General features: G+C 59.1%; 1 protein-coding gene across 1 annotated transcript in view; it reads left to right on the top strand.

Moving 5' to 3' along the window:
• Positions 1–1,949: 1,949 nt before the first annotated feature.
• The window catches only part of LOC309598934 (sperm-associated antigen 4 protein-like), a gene marked incomplete at both ends in the record, with an annotated part of 49,060 nt that continues 27,515 nt past the window's right edge, over positions 1,950–23,494 (top strand). Inside the window, one exon of the mRNA XM_082329962.1 lies at positions 1,950–1,966. Coding sequence (XP_082186088.1) covers positions 1,950–1,966 — 17 coding nt within the window. The remainder of the gene's footprint in view (positions 1,967–23,494) is intronic.

The following is a 23,494-nucleotide window of genomic DNA, read 5'->3' as shown; positions in this document are numbered from 1 at the left end:
AAGGGAGGCACAGGAAGGGGTTACCGGGAAGAAGCAGGGGAAGGGGAAAATCAGCTCCTTTCGCACAGCCCTGTGGCGCGCGGGGAAGGAGCCCACGGCTGCCGTGTGGCTCTTGCCCTGGGCAGGCGCGCTCCTGCAAAAGCAGCAAGAGCTTTTGGTCCTGGCACCTTTGGGGTGGGAGGAATCCCTGGACGTTCGCAGTTTTCTTTCTGGACTTTGGCTGTACTCAGCAGGCCAGGGAGAGAGACTCCATTCAACACTGGGAGGCTCCAGAAACAGAGAGTGTCTGTTCCCTTGCTCTGTGTCCCACTCTCTGCCCCTGCCTCTCCCCTTCCCTCTCCCCTTTCTTTTCCCTCTCACCCTTTGCCTTCTGGCCTTCTGTCCTGTTCCCTGCCCCACTTCTCTGTCACTCTGCCCTCCTGCTGACTCTTCTGTCTCTCCACCCCCTTGTCCCGTGCCCTTGCCCTTTCTGTGTCTGTCCATCCCTCTGTTCTCCCTCCTGCCCCTCTTCTCTCTCTGTCCCTCTGTCCTGCTGCTTAGCACTACTTTTCTTCCTGCGCCATGTTCTTCACTTGCCCTCCATCTCCTTCCTTCTCTGTCCCTGTTTCTGCTCCTCACCACTATTTTTCCTTTCTCCACTCCCTGCCCAGCTACCCCTTTTTCCCACCATCCCTCTGTCCATCTCCTGTCCCTCTGTCCTGCTCCTGTCCCTCTCCGGCCACCCCACCGCCCTGCCCCACCCTTCTCCGCCGCTCTGTCCCCCTCTCCCCCTCCTCCTCCCTCTCCACCGGGGCTCTGGGGCCAGCGCAGCCCCGCGCAGGCAGCCATGGGGCCTGCTCGTGGGGCAGGGCCCAGCCGGGGCGGGGGACGGTGGCCGCGCAGGGTCAGGCAGCAGGGCAGTTGCGCCCCGTGGCATGCCGGGAGCTGTAGTCCTGGGGCACATGGCTGCCAGGTGGCCATGTTGGTTAGCACGGCATGCCGGGAGCTGTAGTCCTGAGACATGGGGCTGCCGGGCGGCCATGTTGGTTACCGGGGCATGCCCGGAGCCGTCATGGCCCCACGCTCACCTTCCCGGCAGCCGTGTTGGTCTCGGGAGGTGCAGCTCCAGCTGCGGCCCGGCTGAGGTGAGGCCTGGGGCTGCCCGTGAGGTGAGTGAGGCCCTTGGGCGGGCGCGGGGGTGTCTCCTGCCTGCTGGCCCCCCATGGGTGGCGGGGGGAGCTCCAAGCTGGAGCCGGGCCCGGCCGGGGCAGCCCCGGGAGTGACCCGAGAGCTGGGGAGGCGAAGGAGACGCAGACGGACCCCCCCGGGCACAGGCACCGGGCAGCCCGACTCCCAGAGCGCCCCCGGAGCCTCCCCAGCCCCGCTCAGCCCCTGCAGCTGCCCTGGCCCCAGCACCTCCCCTGAGGCTTGTCCCGCAGCCCCAGGCCCCCACGGCCTGTCCTGGCAGCAGCGAGCCGGGCCTGGGGCGCGCTCAATCCTCCGTCACCGCGGGTGCATCAGCGGCAGCGCGGGGAGGGAGCGGTGTCTGCAGGAGCTCCTGCAGCAGGAGCTTACAAGCTTCTTAAAATTGGTTAATTCCAGTGTCTCTTATGATACTTCTGTGGTAATAACTCCACAGCCATCTTCCAGCATTTCTAAGATGCTTTTGCATGCTTAAACGGTCAGTTATACTGTCAGTTGAGCAATGTAATACTTTGTATAGTTCCTCTTGATAACAGTCTGTTTCTTGAAATTCACTGCTAAGTCCTTTAAAGAGTAAGACAAATACCAGCGCACTGAATTGTTTCAGTTCATTTTACAGCGCCCAAGAAGGAAAGTGCCAGAGCCATGTGGTAGTAGGCAGGAATTGTGTTCTGTGCTGCAAGATGCAGTCTTGGTAAGGGCTTGTGGCTGCTGGCTTTTCCTTACCCATCAAAGAAGAACTTGAGTAGGTGCCAGGAAACAAGCTCATGGACACCGCTAAAATGTGCGGTTCAGCAGTAGCTCACTGATGATCAGTAGTTAGACATGCATGTTGGCCAGTCTTACTTTTCAAGGATGTTCAGCAGCCTGGAGTGAGGCTGCACCTAAACAGTGCGTGGCAGGTATGTGTGTCAATGGCAAAGCAATTGGTACTGTACCTAGGTCTAACATTAATCAGGGGTGTCATTTGCAACAAAAATAACTGACACAAGTTGAACAGTATAAAAGGCAGTTCCCTTGGTGTCTGGGATGGATCTGGTATCTCTTCTTAAAGTACCTGCACCGGTTGTGCCCCTGCCCACACTTACCTTCCGTGCTAAGTAGCAATTTGTGCTCTATCAGTGTCCTTCTTGTAGTGAGGGGCCCAACACTGAACACAGGATTCAAGGTGTGGCCTCACCAGTGCCCAGTATGGGGGGACGATCACTTCCCTAGTCCTGCTGGCCACGCTATTTCTGATACAAGCCAGGATGCTATTGGCCTCTTGGCCACCTGGGCACACTGCTGCCTCATATTCAGCTGGCTGTCCACCAATACCCCCTCCTTTTGCCCCGGGCAGCTCTCCAGCCCCTCTTCCCCCAGCCTGTAGCGTTGCATGGGGTTGTTGTGACCCAAGCGCAGGACCCGGCACTGAGCCTTGTTGAACCTCACACAGTTGGCCTTGGCCCATCAATCCAGCCTGGCCAGGTCCCTCCGTAGGGCCTTCCTGCCCTCCAGGAGACCAACGCTCCCACCCAACTTGGCGTCATCTGCAAACTTACTGAGGGTGTACTTGATCCCCTCATCCTGATCATTGAGAAAGACATTAAACAGGACTGGCCCCAATGCTGAGCCCTGGGGAACACCACTTGTGACCAGCCACCGGCTGCATTTAACTCCATTCACCACAACTCTTTGGGCCCGGCCATTCAGCCAGTTTTTTACCCAGCAAAGAGCACGCCCATCCAAGCCATAAGCAGCTTTTTTTTCTCCCTTCCTTTCAGTCTTTCCTGTGTGCCACTGAGCTATTTTCTCTGTTCATTTAAGACCTAGATCTCATCAAGTACTTCCCAGTTGTCAAGGCCTGAGCCAGTAAAGCACTGTAGGAATTTGGCACTCTTCCAGCTGGCAGAGGTAAAGTTCTACCTGTTAGCGTCACAATGGGAAGATGTGTGTATCTTTTCCCCCCAAAAGTATGAACTGTGTAAGGGTTGCGCTCGTATCAAATTTAGTATCCCTAGAGGCATATATTAGTAACTAATGGAATAGTAAGAGAATTAGGCAGTGGCAATGGCCGCAGGGACCTAGCTTTTCTTCATGTACTTGTTAATCTGCATAGTTTCTTGAAGACCACACCTGAAAAATATGCTTCTTTTTAGAAAAATTAGCCTTAGAACTATAATAAAAACAATGCTCAGGACAATAGCAAAATGTCCTGGTTTCAGCTGGGCTAGAGTTCATTTTCTTCCTAGTAGCTGGTGTAGTGCTGTGTTTTGGATTTCGTATGAGAATAATGTTGATAACACACTGATGTTTTAGTTCTTGCTAAGTAGTGCTTACACCAGTCAAGGACTGTTCAGCTTCCCCTACCCTGACAGTGAGAAGCTGGGAGGGAGCACAGCCAGGACAGGTGACCCCGACTGGCCAAAGGGCTCTTCCATACCGTATGGCGTCATGCTCAGTATATAAACTGAGGGGAGTTGGCTGGGGGGCAGCGATCGCTGCTCGAGGACAGGCTGGGCATCAGTCGGCAGGTGGTGAGCAGTTGTATCGTGCATCACTTGCTTTGTATATTACTATATTATTATTACTATTATTATTACTACTACTACTACTAGTACTACTACTACTTCTATTTTACTTTATTTCCATTATTGAAATGTTCTTATCACAACCCACGAGTTTTTCCCCCTTTTACCCTTCCGATTCTTTCCCTCATCACACTGGAGAGGGGGGAGTGAGTGAGCGGCTGCGTGGCGCTTAGTTGCTGACTGGGGTTAAACCATGACACAGGCCCACAAACACTGGGCCTCTGCGCTTGCCTGCCCTCCTAAAAGTCCAAAACTCTCTCTGTCTCCCGCTCATTGTAGCCAGAGCCCAGCTCTGAAGTTGCAAATAGACGGCAATTTCACCCACACCAAAGGTGCCAGGACTAAAAGCTGTTTCTGACCCTAACCTTCCCTTGGGAGCACTTCACAGCCCCACAGACACTGGGGCTCTAAACATGACTAGACGCTTAACGGTCCCAACACCCTCTCTCACTTCATTGCTCTCAGGTTCTGACTGAGGCCGCATGCCTCCCCCAGTGTGATGTCAGAGCCACCAGTGTGAGGTCAGAGCTGGCCGCCCGCACAGCCCTGTGGCGCGTGGGGAAGGAGCCCACAGCTGCCGTGTGGCTCTTACCTTGGGCAGGCGCGCTCCTGCTGTGGGGCAGCGTGGGGCTGCTGCCGGAGCTGTTTTTGCCTGGGCAGGCCACACTGCTGGGGCTGAGAGGGAAGAGCAGAGCGGGGAGCCTGCCTTTGCCCAGAGATGGCGAGGAGAAAGGCCCCCGAGAGAAGACGCCAAGGGCCCTCCCAAGGCTCCTTGGGGAACGAGGCTGGCCAACAGCCGGCAGGGGAGGCAGCGGGGCCGAGCCGCTGCCAGACGAGTAGGTACGAAGCCTGGCATGTGCCCGGGGCATCAGGTTGGGCTGGTAGCACGGACGTGGCCTAGCACGGTCAGTGGGGTGCGGAGCAGCCTGGGGAAGCCGACAGAAGTTTTCTGAAGAAGAGCCCCGTGGTTTGCGAAGCCCCCCTTCTGTGAGGACGGGTCTCGGTGGAAAGCCTGGCTCACTCTCGCAGCCAAAAGGCAGTGTGCAGCAGGGGCTTTTGGGGAGGCGGTAGCCTCGTGCTGCAGGGTCGGAGCCCAGCCCTGCTGCACGGGGCGGTTTTGCTGTACGGGGAGGCCAAGCCCCTGGGGCCTGAGACTGGTCCCCTCGGGACGCTGAGGCGCGATCCTGCCTGGCTGATGGGAGCAGCTGTGCGGGGCAGAGAGGGGTCGGGAGACCTGGGAGTGCCCAGGGAAGAGGTTGGGGGGCTGGGGGGGGGGGGCAGCAGCCTGTGCCCCCTCCCCAAATGGCCACTGGGAGGTGTCTGCCGTGGGGCAGGGTGGTGCCAGGGGCCAGGGAGGGACGGGCTGAGAATCGGGCTGTGCTGCCGGGTGGGCTTCCCGAGGCAGGGGTCTGCTGCTGCCAGCTTGCTCCCACTGCAGGCCTGTAAAGCAAAGGATGGGGAAGGGGGGGGGGGGGGGGGGGGCCCGCTGGGAGCAGCCCAGCTGTGCTGGCCTCTGTCGCTGCTGCTGGGAAGGCCCGTCCTCTGGCAAGGGCCGCCGCTCAGGCTACTCCTGCCCGCCTCGGCTCCCACGGCGTGGGGATGGTGGGCAACGGGCATTTGTCTTTTTCCTCCGACAGGAACCTCCGCATGCAGGTGGAGCTGGGGATACTCTCTTCGATGTCAGCTCCCGGCTCAGCCACTCAAGGGCCTGCCAAGTGGCGTGACAAGGCCACGGAAATTGCAAGTAAGCTCAGCACTGCTGCTTGCTGTGACCTCCTCGGGGGTGAACTTGGAGAGCTGCGCTGCGCTGGAGCTCTGGCCAAACGTCACAGGCGGCAGGAGAAGTGCAGGCTGCCCTGCTCTTTGCCCCAGGGAGGGAGTGTGTAGGACACGGTGCCCGCCTCCCCGCAGGCAGCTGAGACACGTGGGGCTGGGCATCCTAGAGAGGAGACCTCAAGAGACAGGCCTAACTTTTCTCTGCTTTCCTTGCGCAGGGACAGTCTTCAGCCTTACGTGCTGTCCGGCAGGCGCCCTTGTCTCCCCGCGGAGACGTCTGCTGAGGACGTGCATCTCCGCCGTGTACGTATTACACCACGTTTCTGCTGTGGACGGGGGAGAGAAAGGGGATGTCTGAGGGCCGGTGCAAGCAAAGGGGAGAGCAGAGGGTGTTCCCCAGCCAGCAGCCCAGGGCTCCCAGTCGGGAGCCCAAGCTGGGGCGCTGCTCGTGCTGTGGCCATTCTCAGGGAGAGCCAAGAGCAAAGCCCCTCGGCAGTCTCACTCCCACGCGTTTGCCAGAGCCCCACACTTTGGCTACGGTAGGGCAAACTGCCGCGTAGCCAGACGCTCGGGTGCAGAGCCAAGCCTCCGCAGGGGAAGGCTTTTCCCCAGCTCTGGCAAGTGACCGCGCAGGTCTGGGAGGGCTCTGGGAGGAAAGGCAGACAAGGCTCCTGCGCTTCCCAGCTCTGCGGAAAAACACCCCTAAGAGATCTGTGTGATCGCAAGTGAGAACAGGCCTGCTTTCTCAGCCAAAGGGAGAGCAAGGTCCCCACCAGAAAGACGGCTGAAAAGCAGTCTTCGTTTGCTCGGCCTCTTTACTTCCCTGCATAATTTTCATTCCCTTTGGGATGGTGCTTCTGGAGGCCTTCCTCTGGGGAAGATCTGCCGGCAGTGTTGAACGGTGTGGACAGAAATCGTCTTCCTCCTGGGCGCTGCTCTGGCAGCTCTCTGGCAGCAGGAGGCTTCCAAAAGGCTGGCTTTCTGGCCTGAAAAGGGAACTCCACCGGTGGAGGGCTTTGCCCAAGACTTGGATCATGGGCAGCCACAGGACTCCCTCTTTTTCAGGCAAAAGGTGGCCCTGCAGAAGAAGAGGATCTTCCAAGCTGTCTTCTTGTTGCTCCCCGTGGCTCTTGGTGAGTTTGCATGAGCAGACACCTGAGAGCGACAGCCAGGCTGTGCTGGATGCCAGCTTTCAGCTGCCCGGCTTTCCTTTTGGGCCAGTATGGGCGGAAACTCCCATGACCCAAGCGCTTCCCGAGTACGTCCCGGACTGGGCCTGCCTTTTGGCCTGCCAGTAAGACTGGGAGTCTCCCAGCCATGCTGCTGCTCTGGCCACTGGACCACATGGCTTGCTTCGTCTGCAAGTCCGCGAGAGAAGGGCGTAGCTACTTCCAAGCCTGAACTGGGCATTCCCAGAGGGGAGGGGCCGTGCAGGGGGACCCATGGGGAGGTACCTCTCCTAGCCCATGCAGCCTGGTGTCGGGGCTCCCTGAAGCAGCGAGGGGAAGCGGGGAATAGCTCTGGGGCACTGAGCACACCTGAGGCCCACGGCTGCGCAGTCCCCTCAAGCCTGGGCCGATGGCTTCTGGGCAGAGGCGCGTCCTCTCTCCGCACCCCACGTTCCCCACCTCCTCAGCTCACCTGCTGCCCCACCCCTAAGGCAACAGGCTGGAGACAACGCGACGGCAGGCATCGCTAGCGACCTCAGTAAAATAACTCTCTCTTGATGATGTGAATTGCAGCCGGTGTTTACTGCGGGACCTCACTGCCAGGGTGGACAATGCGGACAAAGGCACTGCTAGAGGTCGGTGACTCCTGTGGCACAGGCACCTCCTGCAACAGAGCATTGCTGAGAGCGGCTGGATAAATCACGGGCTCTCCTGCTGCCACGCAGGGTGACCCAAAGAAGCAGCAGCTTGTGCCGAGTCTTCCTAGGGAAGCCTCTCCTGGGAAGCCCCGGCGGCTCTGGTAGCGGATGCTCGAACCGAGCGTTTTTCCCTTTCAGGAGCTGGCACTTGTGTCTGCAGAAGACCTGAAGACCCTGCGGTAAGAGACGTTTCCTGAGCTGGCATTGGTTCTGTGCAGAAGCGTCAGCCGACCTCGTGCTACCTGCACTCGTTTTGCTAACAGCCAGGGCTCCCATACCTCCTACCTGCCTTTGCCTTCTGCTCAAACTGGTGTGGAAGGGAAGCACTCGCAAAGCAGGGAAAGCACACGTGTCTCTCCTTCTTGCCGAGCTGAGACGCTCCCCAGAGGGGACGGGCCGCTCTCTGACAAGATCTGCTTTCGTGCTTTCATGCAGGAACTTTCGCGTTTTGTTGGCGGAGCACAGCCAAAAGATGCAGCTTCTGATGGAGGAGGTGGCTCAACTGAGGGCAGAGATCAGCAGTGAAAAGGTGATGCTGCGTTTTGGGGAAGGAGGCTTGGCTGGGCAGAACCCCTGAGAAAGCACTCCTTGGGCTTGTTGGTGGGGTCGGACTGCTGACTGCAGCAAGCCAGCCTTTGCCCCAGGGGCTTGCTGGGTGAGCTTCTGCGCTGCACAGGCCCTTCTCCAGGCCCAGTTCAAGCAGGCTGCTTGAGGCAGCAGAGGACTCCTGAGAGCCTTCCCTTGGCACGCCGGCACTCTGGCTCCTCTGGCTGGGCTCCTGAGGCAGGGATGAGACCCAGGCACGCTCACGGGGCCAGCCGTCGCTTGCAGGGCCCGAGCCCATCTCCCCGCTTACCTGCAGAGCGTGGAGGGTGGGGACGAGGGTGTGGGGACCCTCGTCAACCCACCTCGCGGCCATGGCCGTCAGCACGTCAGCAGCAGAGAGTCTTGCAGCTCTGTGGACTAGGCTTGCCTTGCCTTTCTGACACTGACCCTTTGCCTCTGCCGGCGCTAGTAGCCATGCTGAACTGCCCGCTGATGTGGTCCTTTTCTGTGTTCGTTTATGGCGTTCCCAGGAAGTGAACCAGGCAGCGTCCCAGATGGCTTCGGAAGTCTACGTCGAGATGTCTGACTGGGCCCTGAAAAGCTCTGGTATGGACACGAGCAGCCCAGTCTCCTTGCCCTGCGCTTGTCTGCAGCACTCCCCAAAGAAGCCTGTGCTCCGGGCGCTGCTCTCCAAAGGGGGGGAGCTTCAATGCTTCATGGGGTCCAAGAGCAAGGCTGTGGCACAGTGGCTCTCCCAGACTCCCTCCCAGTCCTGCCCTCCGCCTCCGCACGGGGGCCTCCGCACGGGGGGCCTCCGCCGCTGCCCCCGCACGTGTTCCTGTGCTGTTGGAAGGGCTCTCTTCCTCTCCACTGCATTGGAAGAGGGAATGGCTGGGCCACCCTTTGCTGCCCATGCCGCAAGCCCTCAGTTTTGGTGTGCTGTCATTGACGTGGGCGCCTGCTGTCTCCCAGAACGCTCACACCTTCTCCTCGTGGCGCTGTGAGAGAAGCAGTCACCACCAGGCACGTGGCGGCCGTCATTCCCTTGTGCAGCTGGGCACCCCCAGCAGCGTGGGGAGGAGGAGAGGACTGACAGACGTGGAGCTGGCCGGCAGCATCAGAAATGCTGTCTGAGCACCGAGTCCTCCTAGAATGTGGCCTCTTCCAGTAGTCACCTGCTCTCCCTCCCTTCCAGGTGCCACCATCGACATGCAGAGAACTTCCGAGACCTACATCTGCAAAGAGAATTGGGGCTGCAGGCTTTTATGGCTCTTTCGCACTGCCAACCCTCCCGACACTATTTTGCAGGTATCGTAGCGGAACTCCTCCGGGAAGGTTGCCTGCCTCCCGCTGAAGTTGGGGACCGACCTCAGGGGCTCTCCCCTCGCTCCAGTGGCACTGCTCAAGCCCACAGTGTTGATCAGGTTCCTGAAAGCAAAGCTCGAACACAGGGCTGGGCTTGCTAGCAATCAGCGCTTCCCCTCAGGAGGGGAATGGAGCTGAACGGAGCCAAACTGCTGCATCTCGCCCACAGTGCTCTGCCCCAGCTGGGTGAAAGACTTTCTCCCTGGTGGGGGGTGCCCTGCAGAGCCACTGGGCAGAGAGGTGTTTCTGCTAGGCCCTGACTGGGACGGTTTCATAACTGCTAGTCTCCTCTGCCCCATAATCCTGAGAGCCCCCTTTCGGTCAGGCAGGGACGAAGGCCTCCTGCTTCTGTCCATTTCCTCCCACGCGCCTCATTTTCAAGCCAAAATAGACCCCGCGGACACAACGGCGCCTACGCTTCAAGCTACGCGGGCCGCTGTGTTGGCCCCAACACTCTCTCACTCTTCCTTGCTCTCGCGTTCTGCTTGCAGCCGGATGTTTCCCCAGGAAACTGCTGGCCTTTACAAGGGGATCAGGGCCAGGTGGTCATCAGGCTGCCAGCACGAGTCCATCTGACTGCCATCACTGTGCAGCACATCTTCAAAGAAGTCTCTCCATCTGGGACTGTCATCAGCGCCCCCAGAGACGTCGCTGTCTTTGTGAGTCTCTGCTGGGCGCTTCTGGCGGGGATCTGGCCCTGGGGGAAAGCCATGGCAGGGTCTTGCTTGCTTTTGTGCGTCCTCTGAGGTTTACGTCCTGCTCTCTCCTGAGCACCGCAGTGCCCTAGCGGGACACTTCAAGGGCTCTAGGGGTTTCATCCCTCTTGAGACTTGTTCGGGACACGCACCTCAGGGTTCCTGAGCACAAGTCAAGGCCGAGACTGAGCTCCACCATGGCGAGTGCTAGCCTACTGCTAGAGCCCCAGGAGAGGGTGGGGAGACAGCAGGGCTGATCCAGCACGTAGGTTCCCTCTTTGTGGGGACGAGTCTGAGCTGCTCTCCTTGTGCTTTGCCCCTGAGGGAGTGGGTGCGGACGGAGAAGAGGAAACTCTCCTTGGGACGTTCACGTACAACGTGGCAAAGGAGGCCATTCAGACCTTCCCTCTGAAGGTACGGTCCACGCGCAGGGGCAAGGTGCCGGGGAGCAAACCAGGTTTGCCTGCAAGTCCATGGCAGGAAGAGCGTGAATGCTTTCTCCCTGGGCCGAGGGGCCCGGACCACCGCCGAGAGAGACCTGGTGGGGTTGGGAGGGCTGAGTAGCACGCAGTGGTGGTAGCAAAAGGATAGCAAGACAGGGTCAGGCCTGTGGGAGCACAAGTCCCGAGAGATCCCTGGCTGCACGCACTGCCTTCAGCAGAGCCAGCCGCACACGCGGCCGCTCCACACAAGCAACGTCTTTGTGTTGTGGAGAAACAGGGATGCCCGGTGGCGAAAGGCGTCGGGCAGCACTGTCGCTCCGTCCTGTGGCCTGCTGGCAGGCTGGGCAGTGTCCTCTCCTCCCAGCACAGCGTGCCCCTTCTCTCCCCGTGCTCTCACGCCTGCCAGGAGGAAAGCAGGCAGAGCAGACAGCGGGAGCTTGGTGGGGTTGCACAGCAGCCGCCCCCCGCACAGGAGCACCTCCCCGGCCTCTCTGCCAGCACAGAGCAAGCAGCAGAGGGAAGGGGCAGAGGGGAGGGAGACTGAGCCCCAGCAGGGCCGGCATGCAGAGGATGCCAGCTGCCTTCCCCCTTCCCGTGTCCCCAGCCTCCCCAGCAGCCCCGGTACCAGCAGCGAGCCTCAGATTGCCACAGCCGCTCCCACCCACTTGCAGGAGCTCGCTCCTGAGCAGGAGCAGGGCTGGCAGGGGGAGACACCTTCCTTGCATTGTCGCTCCTAACACCCCCGCTTCCTTTTCCCGCTTTTCTTCCCAGAACGCGCCGCTTCCCAGAGCCTTTGCACGTGTCAAACTTCTGGTGAAGAGCAACTGGGGAAACCCAGCGTACACCTGCATTTATCGAGTGCAGGTTCACGGGAAGATGGCAAAACCAGAAAGCCTCGACTGAAACCAGAGGAAAAAGAGAAGGGCATACAGAAAAAGAGCAGCAGAAGGGGAAGGAACAAAAAAATAAAAAAGATGTGGCAATTGAGATTGGTGCAGAAGCTCTGTCTCCAAAGTGGGGTGCGCAAGAAGGCCCTTTGGGGGGAGGGCGGGAGCGTGCGGGAACCGTTAGGACCTCTCCTTAATTTTTTCTGCAACCTGAGGAAGGCAGTAAGCACTCCTAAGGTTTACTCCAGAGAGGAGAGGCCCAGCCTGGCACCGCTCCTTCTCCCGCCACCCCGGGAGGCTCCGCAAGTGGCACCAGCCCAGGGCAGGCAGAGGGGCCCGGCTGCAGTTTACAACTGCCGCAGGAGCCGATGGAACCGTTTGGCCTAGCACCTTCCCAGCATCCCGGCTGTCGGTTTGTCGGTTACCCCCCAGTTTCTGTGAAAGGGGGGTGGGGAGCCTGTCTGAGTGGCCTGTGGGAAGCCCCGTTCCTCGGCCCATCAACGTCCCCACTCTAGAGCTCGCTGCTCTCTGTTGGGGGTCCTTTTGTGTCACATTGAGTAGTGTCGACGGGGAATTTTCCAGCGTTTGGCCCCTGGTTATTCTCCCCTTGGCATTGGGACAACCCTGACCTGTCTTTCTTCTTGACGGACCACCCTCTCTGGGGTTCCCAGAAAGGCTGTGCGGTTCTGCAGCCCTTGGGCTGTTCCCGTCATGGGCTCCACCATCTAACACTCGAGGCCCCTCGGTCCCCCAGTGCTGCATTCTGCAACACTTGGCTGTTCCCTCCCGCTGTTGCTATCATGGGCATCGTGTCCTGGGCTACAACGCCGCCTCCGCTAAGGACATCCCGGGCAGCCAGTCGGAAAGCTCGTCCAAAGGATTCCAGGGATGGGGAGGGTTAGAACCCCGTCTTCCTGGCAGCTGCCTAACAGCAGGGAGTATTGGGAGGGGGTCAGGGTGGCAGGAGCATTCCCTGGGGGGTGCTGGAGGCTCCCAAGGGGTTCCTGAGAGATGGGGCTGGGGAGTGGGCATCCCAGGATGCTTGGGGGGTTTCTCATGCTGCTGGAAATGGCTTCTAAAGCTAAGCAGAAACGGCAATTTTCCCATTAGCTTTGTATGATGGTAGGCACCTTAGGTGGGACCATCCCCCACGCATCCAGTGCTGTAATAAAGAGAATGCCTGCTTCTCGATGCTACATGGGTGTGAAGAGGTTGATTCCCCATTTCGGTGACAGTTTGGGCGACCCAGATGGGACTCTGCTTCTGAATCTCGATGGATCCGTGGGATCGCAGGACCCCCAGCCGGCACCGAGGGATTCTCGGGAAGAACCTCCGAAGCCCGGACCGAAGAGCTCTGAGCAGGACCTCTGGGAAGGTAAAAGCATCCCTTTTCTCATTAAAAGGGCAGTTGCCTGCCCGTCAGGCGCGGCGAAGGCCTCGCAGGGTTGGGCTGTAAAGGTACCTAAGGGAAGGATTGGATCCTATCGGGCCAAAGTCCCTAGGACACCTGTGTCTGGAAACCTTTGGCCGAAGGGGTGGGTTGGAGCCCCACTGAAGGTAATCTAGGGGTTCGAGTCCCCTTCTGGGGAATGCCTCTGACTATTTTGTGCAAAGTTATTGTTTCTCTGTTTGGTGTTGCTGTGTCTTTTGTGGTGGGTACTAAGCCCTCTGCGGAAGGGGGGATTCGGAAAAGATCTCCCCTAGGACGTATCGTGAAACGTTGGAGGAAATTGGGAGGGGAGCCAGGGATTTGGGAAAGATGTTAGAGGTAGCGTGGATGATTTTTCATAGGAGAGAGAAGGAAAAAGAGGCACGACAGGTTCAAAGGGAACACCTAAGAGAGGGGAGATGGATTGCTGCTTTAACAGGGGCTCCTAGAGGAACCGATAGAGAAGGGAGGCACAGGAAGGGGTTACCGGGAAGAAGCAGGGGAAGGGGAAAATCAGCTCCTTTCGCACAGCCCTGTGGCGCGCGGGGAAGGAGCCCACGGCTGCCGTGTGGCTCTTGCCCTGGGCAGGCGCGCTCCTGCAAAAGCAGCAAGAGCTTTTGGTCCTGGCACCTTTGGGGTGGGAGGAATCCCTGGACGTTCGCAGTTTTCTTTCTGGACTTTGGCTGTACTCAGCAGGCCAGGGAGAGAGACTCCATTCAACACTGGGAGGCTCCAGAAACAGAGAGTGTCTGTTCCCTTGCTCTGTGTCCCACTCTCTGCCCCTGCCTCTCCCCTTCCCTCTCCCCTTTCTTTTCCCTCTCACCCTTTGCCTTCTGGCCTTCTGTCCTGTTCCCTGCCCCACTTCTCTGTCACTCTGCCCTCCTGCTGACTCTTCTGTCTCTCCACCCCCTTGTCCCGTGCCCTTGCCCTTTCTGTGTCTGTCCATCCCTCTGTTCTCCCTCCTGCCCCTCTTCTCTCTCTGTCCCTCTGTCCTGCTGCTTAGCACTACTTTTCTTCCTGCGCCATGTTCTTCACTTGCCCTCCATCTCCTTCCTTCTCTGTCCCTGTTTCTGCTCCTCACCACTATTTTTCCTTTCTCCACTCCCTGCCCAGCTACCCCTTTTTCCCACCATCCCTCTGTCCATCTCCTGTCCCTCTGTCCTGCTCCTGTCCCTCTCCGGCCACCCCACCGCCCTGCCCCACCCTTCTCCGCCGCTCTGTCCCCCTCTCCCCCTCCTCCTCCCTCTCCACCGGGGCTCTGGGGCCAGCGCAGCCCCGCGCAGGCAGCCATGGGGCCTGCTCGTGGGGCAGGGCCCAGCCGGGGCGGGGGACGGTGGCCGCGCAGGGTCAGGCAGCAGGGCAGTTGCGCCCCGTGGCATGCCGGGAGCTGTAGTCCTGGGGCACATGGCTGCCAGGTGGCCATGTTGGTTAGCACGGCATGCCGGGAGCTGTAGTCCTGAGACATGGGGCTGCCGGGCGGCCATGTTGGTTACCGGGGCATGCCCGGAGCCGTCATGGCCCCACGCTCACCTTCCCGGCAGCCGTGTTGGTCTCGGGAGGTGCAGCTCCAGCTGCGGCCCGGCTGAGGTGAGGCCTGGGGCTGCCCGTGAGGTGAGTGAGGCCCTTGGGCGGGCGCGGGGGTGTCTCCTGCCTGCTGGCCCCCCACGGGTGGCGGGGGGAGCTCCAAGCTGGAGCCGGGCCCGGCCGGGGCAGCCCCGGGAGTGACCCGAGAGCTGGGGAGGCGAAGGAGACGCAGACGGACCCCCCCGGGCACAGGCACCGGGCAGCCCGACTCCCAGAGCGCCCCCGGAGCCTCCCCAGCCCCGCTCAGCCCCTGCAGCTGCCCTGGCCCCAGCACCTCCCCTGAGGCTTGTCCCGCAGCCCCAGGCCCCCACGGCCTGTCCTGGCAGCAGCGAGCCGGGCCTGGGGCGCGCTCAATCCTCCGTCACCGCGGGTGCATCAGCGGCAGCGCGGGGAGGGAGCGGTGTCTGCAGGAGCTCCTGCAGCAGGAGCTTACAAGCTTCTTAAAATTGGTTAATTCCAGTGTCTCTTATGATACTTCTGTGGTAATAACTCCACAGCCATCTTCCAGCATTTCTAAGATGCTTTTGCATGCTTAAACGGTCAGTTATACTGTCAGTTGAGCAATGTAATACTTTGTATAGTTCCTCTTGATAACAGTCTGTTTCTTGAAATTCACTGCTAAGTCCTTTAAAGAGTAAGACAAATACCAGCGCACTGAATTGTTTCAGTTCATTTTACAGCGCCCAAGAAGGAAAGTGCCAGAGCCATGTGGTAGTAGGCAGGAATTGTGTTCTGTGCTGCAAGATGCAGTCTTGGTAAGGGCTTGTGGCTGCTGGCTTTTCCTTACCCATCAAAGAAGAACTTGAGCAGGTGCCAGGAAACAAGCTCATGGACACCGCTAAAACGTGCGGTTCAGCAGTAGCTCACTGATGATCAGTAGTTAGACATGCATGTTGGCCAGTCTTACTTTTCAAGGATGTTCAGCAGCCTGGAGTGAGGCTGCACCTAAACAGTGCGTGGCAGGTATGTGTGTCAATGGCAAAGCAATTGGTACTGTACCTAGGTCTAACATTAATCAGGGGTGTCATTTGCAACAAAAATAACTGACACAAGTTGAACAGTATAAAAGGCAGTTCCCTTGGTGTCTGGGATGGATCTGGTATCTCTTCTTAAAGTACCTGCACCGGTTGTGCCCCTGCCCACACTTACCTTCCGTGCTAAGTAGCAATTTGTGCTCTATCAGTGTCCTTCTTGTAGTGAGGGGCCCAACACTGAACACAGGATTCAAGGTGTGGCCTCACCAGTGCCCAGTATGGGGGGACGATCACTTCCCTAGTCCTGCTGGCCACGCTATTTCTGATACAAGCCAGGATGCTATTGGCCTCTTGGCCACCTGGGCACACTGCTGCCTCATATTCAGCTGGCTGTCCACCAATACCCCCTCCTTTTGCCCCGGGCAGCTCTCCAGCCCCTCTTCCCCCAGCCTGTAGCGTTGCATGGGGTTGTTGTGACCCAAGCGCAGGACCCGGCACTGAGCCTTGTTGAACCTCACACAGTTGGCCTTGGCCCATCAATCCAGCCTGGCCAGGTCCCTCCGTAGGGCCTTCCTGCCCTCCAGGAGACCAACGCTCCCACCCAACTTGGCGTCATCTGCAAACTTACTGAGGGTGTACTTGATCCCCTCATCCTGATCATTGAGAAAGACATTAAACAGGACTGGCCCCAATGCTGAGCCCTGGGGAACACCACTTGTGACCAGCCACCGGCTGCATTTAACTCCATTCACCACAACTCTTTGGGCCCGGCCATTCAGCCAGTTTTTTACCCAGCAAAGAGCACGCCCATCCAAGCCATAAGCAGCTTTTTTTTCTCCCTTCCTTTCAGTCTTTCCTGTGTGCCACTGAGCTATTTTCTCTGTTCATTTAAGACCTAGATCTCATCAAGTACTTCCCAGTTGTCAAGGCCTGAGCCAGTAAAGCACTGTAGGAATTTGGCACTCTTCCAGCTGGCAGAGGTAAAGTTCTACCTGTTAGCGTCACAATGGGAAGATGTGTGTATCTTTTCCCCCCAAAAGTATGAACTGTGTAAGGGTTGCGCTCGTATCAAATTTAGTATCCCTAGAGGCATATATTAGTAACTAATGGAATAGTAAGAGAATTAGGCAGTGGCAATGGCCGCAGGGACCTAGCTTTTCTTCATGTACTTGTTAATCTGCATAGTTTCTTGAAGACCACACCTGAAAAATATGCTTCTTTTTAGAAAAATTAGCCTTAGAACTATAATAAAAACAATGCTCAGGACAATAGCAAAATGTCCTGGTTTCAGCTGGGCTAGAGTTCATTTTCTTCCTAGTAGCTGGTGTAGTGCTGTGTTTTGGATTTCGTATGAGAATAATGTTGATAACACACTGATGTTTTAGTTCTTGCTAAGTAGTGCTTACACCAGTCAAGGACTGTTCAGCTTCCCCTACCCTGACAGTGAGAAGCTGGGAGGGAGCACAGCCAGGACAGGTGACCCCGACTGGCCAAAGGGCTCTTCCATACCGTATGGCGTCATGCTCAGTATATAAACTGAGGGGAGTTGGCTGGGGGGCAGCGATCGCTGCTCGAGGACAGGCTGGGCATCAGTCGGCAGGTGGTGAGCAGTTGTATCGTGCATCACTTGCTTTGTATATTACTATATTATTATTACTATTATTATTACTACTACTACTACTAGTACTACTACTACTTCTATTTTACTTTATTTCCATTATTGAAATGTTCTTATCACAACCCACGAGTTTTTCCCCCTTTTACCCTTCCGATTCTTTCCCTCATCACACTGGAGAGGGGGGAGTGAGTGAGCGGCTGCGTGGCGCTTAGTTGCTGACTGGGGTTAAACCATGACACAGGCCCACAAACACTGGGCCTCTGCGCTTGCCTGCCCTCCTAAAAGTCCAAAACTCTCTCTGTCTCCCGCTCATTGTAGCCAGAGCCCAGCTCTGAAGTTGCAAATAGACGGCAATTTCACCCACACCAAAGGTGCCAGGACTAAAAGCTGTTTCTGACCCTAACCTTCCCTTGGGAGCACTTCACAGCCCCACAGACACTGGGGCTCTAAACATGACTAGACGCTTAACGGTCCCAACACCCTCTCTCACTTCATTGCTCTCAGGTTCTGACTGAGGCCGCATGCCTCCCCCAGTGTGATGTCAGAGCCACCAGTGTGAGGTCAGAGCTGGCCGCCCGCACAGCCCTGTGGCGCGTGGGGAAGGAGCCCACAGCTGCCGTGTGGCTCTTACCTTGGGCAGGCGCGCTCCTGCTGTGGGGCAGCGTGGGGCTGCTGCCGGAGCTGTTTTTGCCTGGGCAGGCCACACTGCTGGGGCTGAGAGGGAAGAGCAGAGCGGGGAGCCTGCCTTTGCCCAGAGATGGCGAGGAGAAAGGCCCCCGAGAGAAGACGCCAAGGGCCCTCCCAAGGCTCCTTGGGGAACGAGGCTGGCCAACAGCCGGCAGGGGAGGCAGCGGGGCCGAGCCGCTGCCAGACGAGTAGGTACGAAGCCTGGCATGTGCCCGGGGCATCAGGTTGGGCTGGTAGCACGGACGTGGCCTAGCACGGTCAGTGGGGTGCGGAGCAGCCTGGGGAAGCCGACAGAAGTTTTCTGAAGAAGAGCCCCGTGGTTTGCGAAGCCCCCCTTCTGTGAGGACGGGTCTCGGTGGAAAGCCTGGCTCACTCTCGCAGCCAAAAGGCAGTGTGCAGCAGGGGCTTTTGGGGAGGCGGTAGCCTCGTGCTGCAGGGTCGGAGCCCAGCCCTGCTGCACGGGGCGGTTTTGCTGTACGGGGAGGCCAAGCCCCTGGGGCCTGAGACTGGTCCCCTCGGGACGCTGAGGCGCGATCCTGCCTGGCTGATGGGAGCAGCTGTGCGGGGCAGAGAGGGGTCGGGAGACCTGGGAGTGCCCAGGGAAGAGGTTGGGGGGCTGGGGGGGGGGGCAGCAGCCTGTGCCCCCTCCCCAAATGGCCACTGGGAGGTGTCTGCCGTGGGGCAGGGTGGTGCCAGGGGCCAGGGAGGGACGGGCTGAGAATCGGGCTGTGCTGCCGGGTGGGCTTCCCGAGGCAGGGGTCTGCTGCTGCCAGCTTGCTCCCACTGCAGGCCTGTAAAGCAAAGGATGGGGAAGGGGGGGGGGGGGGGGGGGGGCCCGCTGGGAGCAGCCCAGCTGTGCTGGCCTCTGTCGCTGCTGCTGGGAAGGCCCGTCCTCTGGCAAGGGCCGCCGCTCAGGCTACTCCTGCCCGCCTCGGCTCCCACGGCGTGGGGATGGTGGGCAACGGGCATTTGTCTTTTTCCTCCGACAGGAACCTCCGCATGCAGGTGGAGCTGGGGATACTCTCTTCGATGTCAGCTCCCGGCTCAGCCACTCAAGGGCCTGCCAAGTGGCGTGACAAGGCCACGGAAATTGCAAGTAAGCTCAGCACTGCTGCTTGCTGTGACCTCCTCGGGGGTGAACTTGGAGAGCTGCGCTGCGCTGGAGCTCTGGCCAAACGTCACAGGCGGCAGGAGAAGTGCAGGCTGCCCTGCTCTTTGCCCCAGGGAGGGAGTGTGTAGGACACGGTGCCCGCCTCCCCGCAGGCAGCTGAGACACGTGGGGCTGGGCATCCTAGAGAGGAGACCTCAAGAGACAGGCCTAACTTTTCTCTGCTTTCCTTGCGCAGGGACAGTCTTCAGCCTTACGTGCTGTCCGGCAGGCGCCCTTGTCTCCCCGCGGAGACGTCTGCTGAGGACGTGCATCTCCGCCGTGTACGTATTACACCACGTTTCTGCTGTGGACGGGGGAAAGAAAGGGGATGTCTGAGGGCCGGTGCAAGCAAAGGGGAGAGCAGAGGGTGTTCCCCAGCCAGCAGCCCAGGGCTCCCAGTCGGGAGCCCAAGCTGGGGCGCTGCTCGTGCTGTGGCCATTCTCAGGGAGAGCCAAGAGCAAAGCCCCTCGGCAGTCTCACTCCCACGCGTTTGCCAGAGCCCCACACTTTGGCTACGGTAGGGCAAACTGCCGCGTAGCCAGACGCTCGGGTGCAGAGCCAAGCCTCCGCAGGGGAAGGCTTTTCCCCAGCTCTGGCAAGTGACCGCGCAGGTCTGGGAGGGCTCTGGGAGGAAAGGCAGACAAGGCTCCTGCGCTTCCCAGCTCTGCGGAAAAACACCCCTAAGAGATCTGTGTGATCGCAAGTGAGAACAGGCCTGCTTTCTCAGCCAAAGGGAGAGCAAGGTCCCCACCAGAAAGACGGCTGAAAAGCAGTCTTCGTTTGCTCGGCCTCTTTACTTCCCTGCATAATTTTCATTCCCTTTGGGATGGTGCTTCTGGAGGCCTTCCTCTGGGGAAGATCTGCCGGCAGTGTTGAACGGTGTGGACAGAAATCGTCTTCCTCCTGGGCGCTGCTCTGGCAGCTCTCTGGCAGCAGGAGGCTTCCAAAAGGCTGGCTTTCTGGCCTGAAAAGGGAACTCCACCGGTGGAGGGCTTTGCCCAAGACTTGGATCATGGGCAGCCACAGGACTCCCTCTTTTTCAGGCAAAAGGTGGCCCTGCAGAAGAAGAGGATCTTCCAAGCTGTCTTCTTGTTGCTCCCCGTGGCTCTTGGTGAGTTTGCATGAGCAGACACCTGAGAGCGACAGCCAGGCTGTGCTGGATGCCAGCTTTCAGCTGCCCGGCTTTCCTTTTGGGCCAGTATGGGCGGAAACTCCCATGACCCAAGCGCTTCCCGAGTACGTCCCGGACTGGGCCTGCCTTTTGGCCTGCCAGTAAGACTGGGAGTCTCCCAGCCATGCTGCTGCTCTGGCCACTGGACCACATGGCTTGCTTCGTCTGCAAGTCCGCGAGAGAAGGGCGTAGCTACTTCCAAGCCTGAACTGGGCATTCCCAGAGGGGAGGGGCCGTGCAGGGGGACCCATGGGGAGGTACCTCTCCTAGCCCATGCAGCCTGGTCTCGGGGCTCCCTGAAGCAGCGAGGGGAAGCGGGGAATAGCTCTGGGGCACTGAGCACACCTGAGGCCCACGGCTGCGCAGTCCCCTCAAGCCTGGGCCGATGGCTTCTGGGCAGAGGCGCGTCCTCTCTCCGCACCCCACGTTCCCCACCTCCTCAGCTCACCTGCTGCCCCACCCCTAAGGCAACAGGCTGGAGACAACGCGACGGCAGGCATCGCTAGCGACCTCAGTAAAATAACTCTCTCTTGATGATGTGAATTGCAGCCGGTGTTTACTGCGGGACCTCACTGCCAGGGTGGACAATGCGGACAAAGGCACTGCTAGAGGTCGGTGACTCCTGTGGCACAGGCACCTCCTGCAACAGAGCATTGCTGAGAGCGGCTGGATAAATCACGGGCTCTCCTGCTGCCACGCAGGGTGACCCAAAGAAGCAGCAGCTTGTGCCGAGTCTTCCTAGGGAAGCCTCTCCTGGGAAGCCCCGGCGGCTCTGGTAGCGGATGCTCGAACCGAGCGTTTTTCCCTTTCAGGAGCTGGCACTTGTGTCTGCAGAAGACCTGAAGACCCTGCGGTAAGAGACGTTTCCTGAGCTGGCATTGGTTCTGTGCAGAAGCGTCAGCCGACCTCGTGCTACCTGCACTCGTTTTGCTAACAGCCAGGGCTCCCATACCTCCTACCTGCCTTTGCCTTCTGCTCAAACTGGTGTGGAAGGGAAGCACTCGCAAAGCAGGGAAAGCACACGTGTCTCTCCTTCTTGCCGAGCTGAGACGCTCCCCAGAGGGGACGGGCCGCTCTCTGACAAGATCTGCTTTCGTGCTTTCATGCAGGAACTTTCGCGTTTTGTTGGCGGAGCACAGCCAAAAGATGCAGCTTCTGATGGAGGAGGTGGCTCAACTGAGGGCAGAGATCAGCAGTGCAAAGGTGATGCTGCGTTTTGGGGAAGGAGGCTTGGCTGGGCAGAACCCCTGAGAAAGCACTCCTTGGGCTTGTTGGTGGGGTCGGACTGCTGACTGCAGCAAGCCAGCCTTTGCCCCAGGGGCTTGCTGGGTGAGCTTCTGCGCTGCACAGGCCCTTCTCCAGGCCCAGTTCAAGCAGGCTGCTTGAGGCAGCAGAGGACTCCTGAGAGCCTTCCCTTGGCACGCCGGCACTCTGGCTCCTCTGGCTGGGCTCCTGAGGCAGGGATGAGACCCAGGCACGCTCACGGGGCCAGCCGTCGCTTGCAGGGCCCGAGCCCATCTCCCCGCTTACCTGCAGAGCGTGGAGGGTGGGGACGAGGGTGTGGGGACCCTCGTCAACCCACCTCGCGGCCATGGCCGTCAGCACGTCAGCAGCAGAGAGTCTTGCAGCTCTGTGGACTAGGCTTGCCTTGCCTTTCTGACACTGACCCTTTGCCTCTGCCGGCGCTAGTAGCCATGCTGAACTGCCCGCTGATGTGGTCCTTTTCTGTGTTCGTTTATGGCGTTCCCAGGAAGTGAACCAGGCAGCGTCCCAGATGGCTTCGGAAGTCTACGTCGAGATGTCTGACTGGGCCCTGAAAAGCTCTGGTATGGACACGAGCAGCCCAGTCTCCTTGCCCTGCGCTTGTCTGCAGCACTCCCCAAAGAAGCCTGTGCTCCGGGCGCTGCTCTCCAAAGGGGGGGAGCTTCAATGCTTCATGGGGTCCAAGAGCAAGGCTGTGGCACAGTGGCTCTCCCAGACTCCCTCCCAGTCCTGCCCTCCGCCTCCGCACGGGGGCCTCCGCACGGGGGGCCTCCGCCGCTGCCCCCGCACGTGTTCCTGTGCTGTTGGAAGGGCTCTCTTCCTCTCCACTGCATTGGAAGAGGGAATGGCTGGGCCACCCTTTGCTGCCCATGCCGCAAGCCCTCAGTTTTGGTGTGCTGTCATTGACGTGGGCGCCTGCTGTCTCCCAGAACGCTCACACCTTCTCCTCGTGGCGCTGTGAGAGAAGCAGTCACCACCAGGCACGTGGCGGCCGTCATTCCCTTGTGCAGCTGGGCACCCCCAGCAGCGTGGGGAGGAGGAGAGGACTGACAGACGTGGAGCTGGCCGGCAGCATCAGAAATGCTGTCTGAGCACCGAGTCCTCCTAGAATGTGGCCTCTTCCAGTAGTCACCTGCTCTCCCTCCCTTCCAGGTGCCACCATCGACATGCAGAGAACTTCCGAGACCTACATCTGCAAAGAGAATTGGGGCTGCAGGCTTTTATGGCTCTTTCGCACTGCCAACCCTCCCGACACTATTTTGCAGGTATCGTAGCGGAACTCCTCCGGGAAGGTTGCCTGCCTCCCGCTGAAGTTGGGGACCGACCTCAGGGGCTCTCCCCTCGCTCCAGTGGCACTGCTCAAGCCCACAGTGTTGATCAGGTTCCTGAAAGCAAAGCTCGAACACAGGGCTGGGCTTGCTAGCAATCAGCGCTTCCCCTCAGGAGGGGAATGGAGCTGAACGGAGCCAAACTGCTGCATCTCGCCCACAGTGCTCTGCCCCAGCTGGGTGAAAGACTTTCTCCCTGGTGGGGGGTGCCCTGCAGAGCCACTGGGCAGAGAGGTGTTTCTGCTAGGCCCTGACTGGGACGGTTTCATAACTGCTAGTCTCCTCTGCCCCATAATCCTGAGAGCCCCCTTTCGGTCAGGCAGGGACGAAGGCCTCCTGCTTCTGTCCATTTCCTCCCACGCGCCTCATTTTCAAGCCAAAATAGACCCCGCGGACACAACGGCGCCTACGCTTCAAGCTACGCGGGCCGCTGTGTTGGCCCCAACACTCTCTCACTCTTCCTTGCTCTCGCGTTCTGCTTGCAGCCGGATGTTTCCCCAGGAAACTGCTGGCCTTTACAAGGGGATCAGGGCCAGGTGGTCATCAGGCTGCCAGCACGAGTCCATCTGACTGCCATCACTGTGCAGCACATCTTCAAAGAAGTCTCTCCATCTGGGACTGTCATCAGCGCCCCCAGAGACGTCGCTGTCTTTGTGAGTCTCTGCTGGGCGCTTCTGGCGGGGATCTGGCCCTGGGGGAAAGCCATGGCAGGGTCTTGCTTGCTTTTGTGCGTCCTCTGAGGTTTACGTCCTGCTCTCTCCTGAGCACCGCAGTGCCCTAGCGGGACACTTCAAGGGCTCTAGGGGTTTCATCCCTCTTGAGACTTGTTCGGGACACGCACCTCAGGGTTCCTGAGCACAAGTCAAGGCCGAGACTGAGCTCCACCATGGCGAGTGCTAGCCTACTGCTAGAGCCCCAGGAGAGGGTGGGGAGACAGCAGGGCTGATCCAGCACGTAGG

The sequence above is a fragment of the Platalea leucorodia genome, assembly GCF_965183815.1.
Source record: "Platalea leucorodia genome assembly, chromosome: 19".
NCBI lineage: Eukaryota > Metazoa > Chordata > Aves > Pelecaniformes > Threskiornithidae > Platalea > Platalea leucorodia.
Note: the sequence above shows the minus strand (reverse complement) of the source record. Positions and strands in the feature narration are given on the sequence as shown.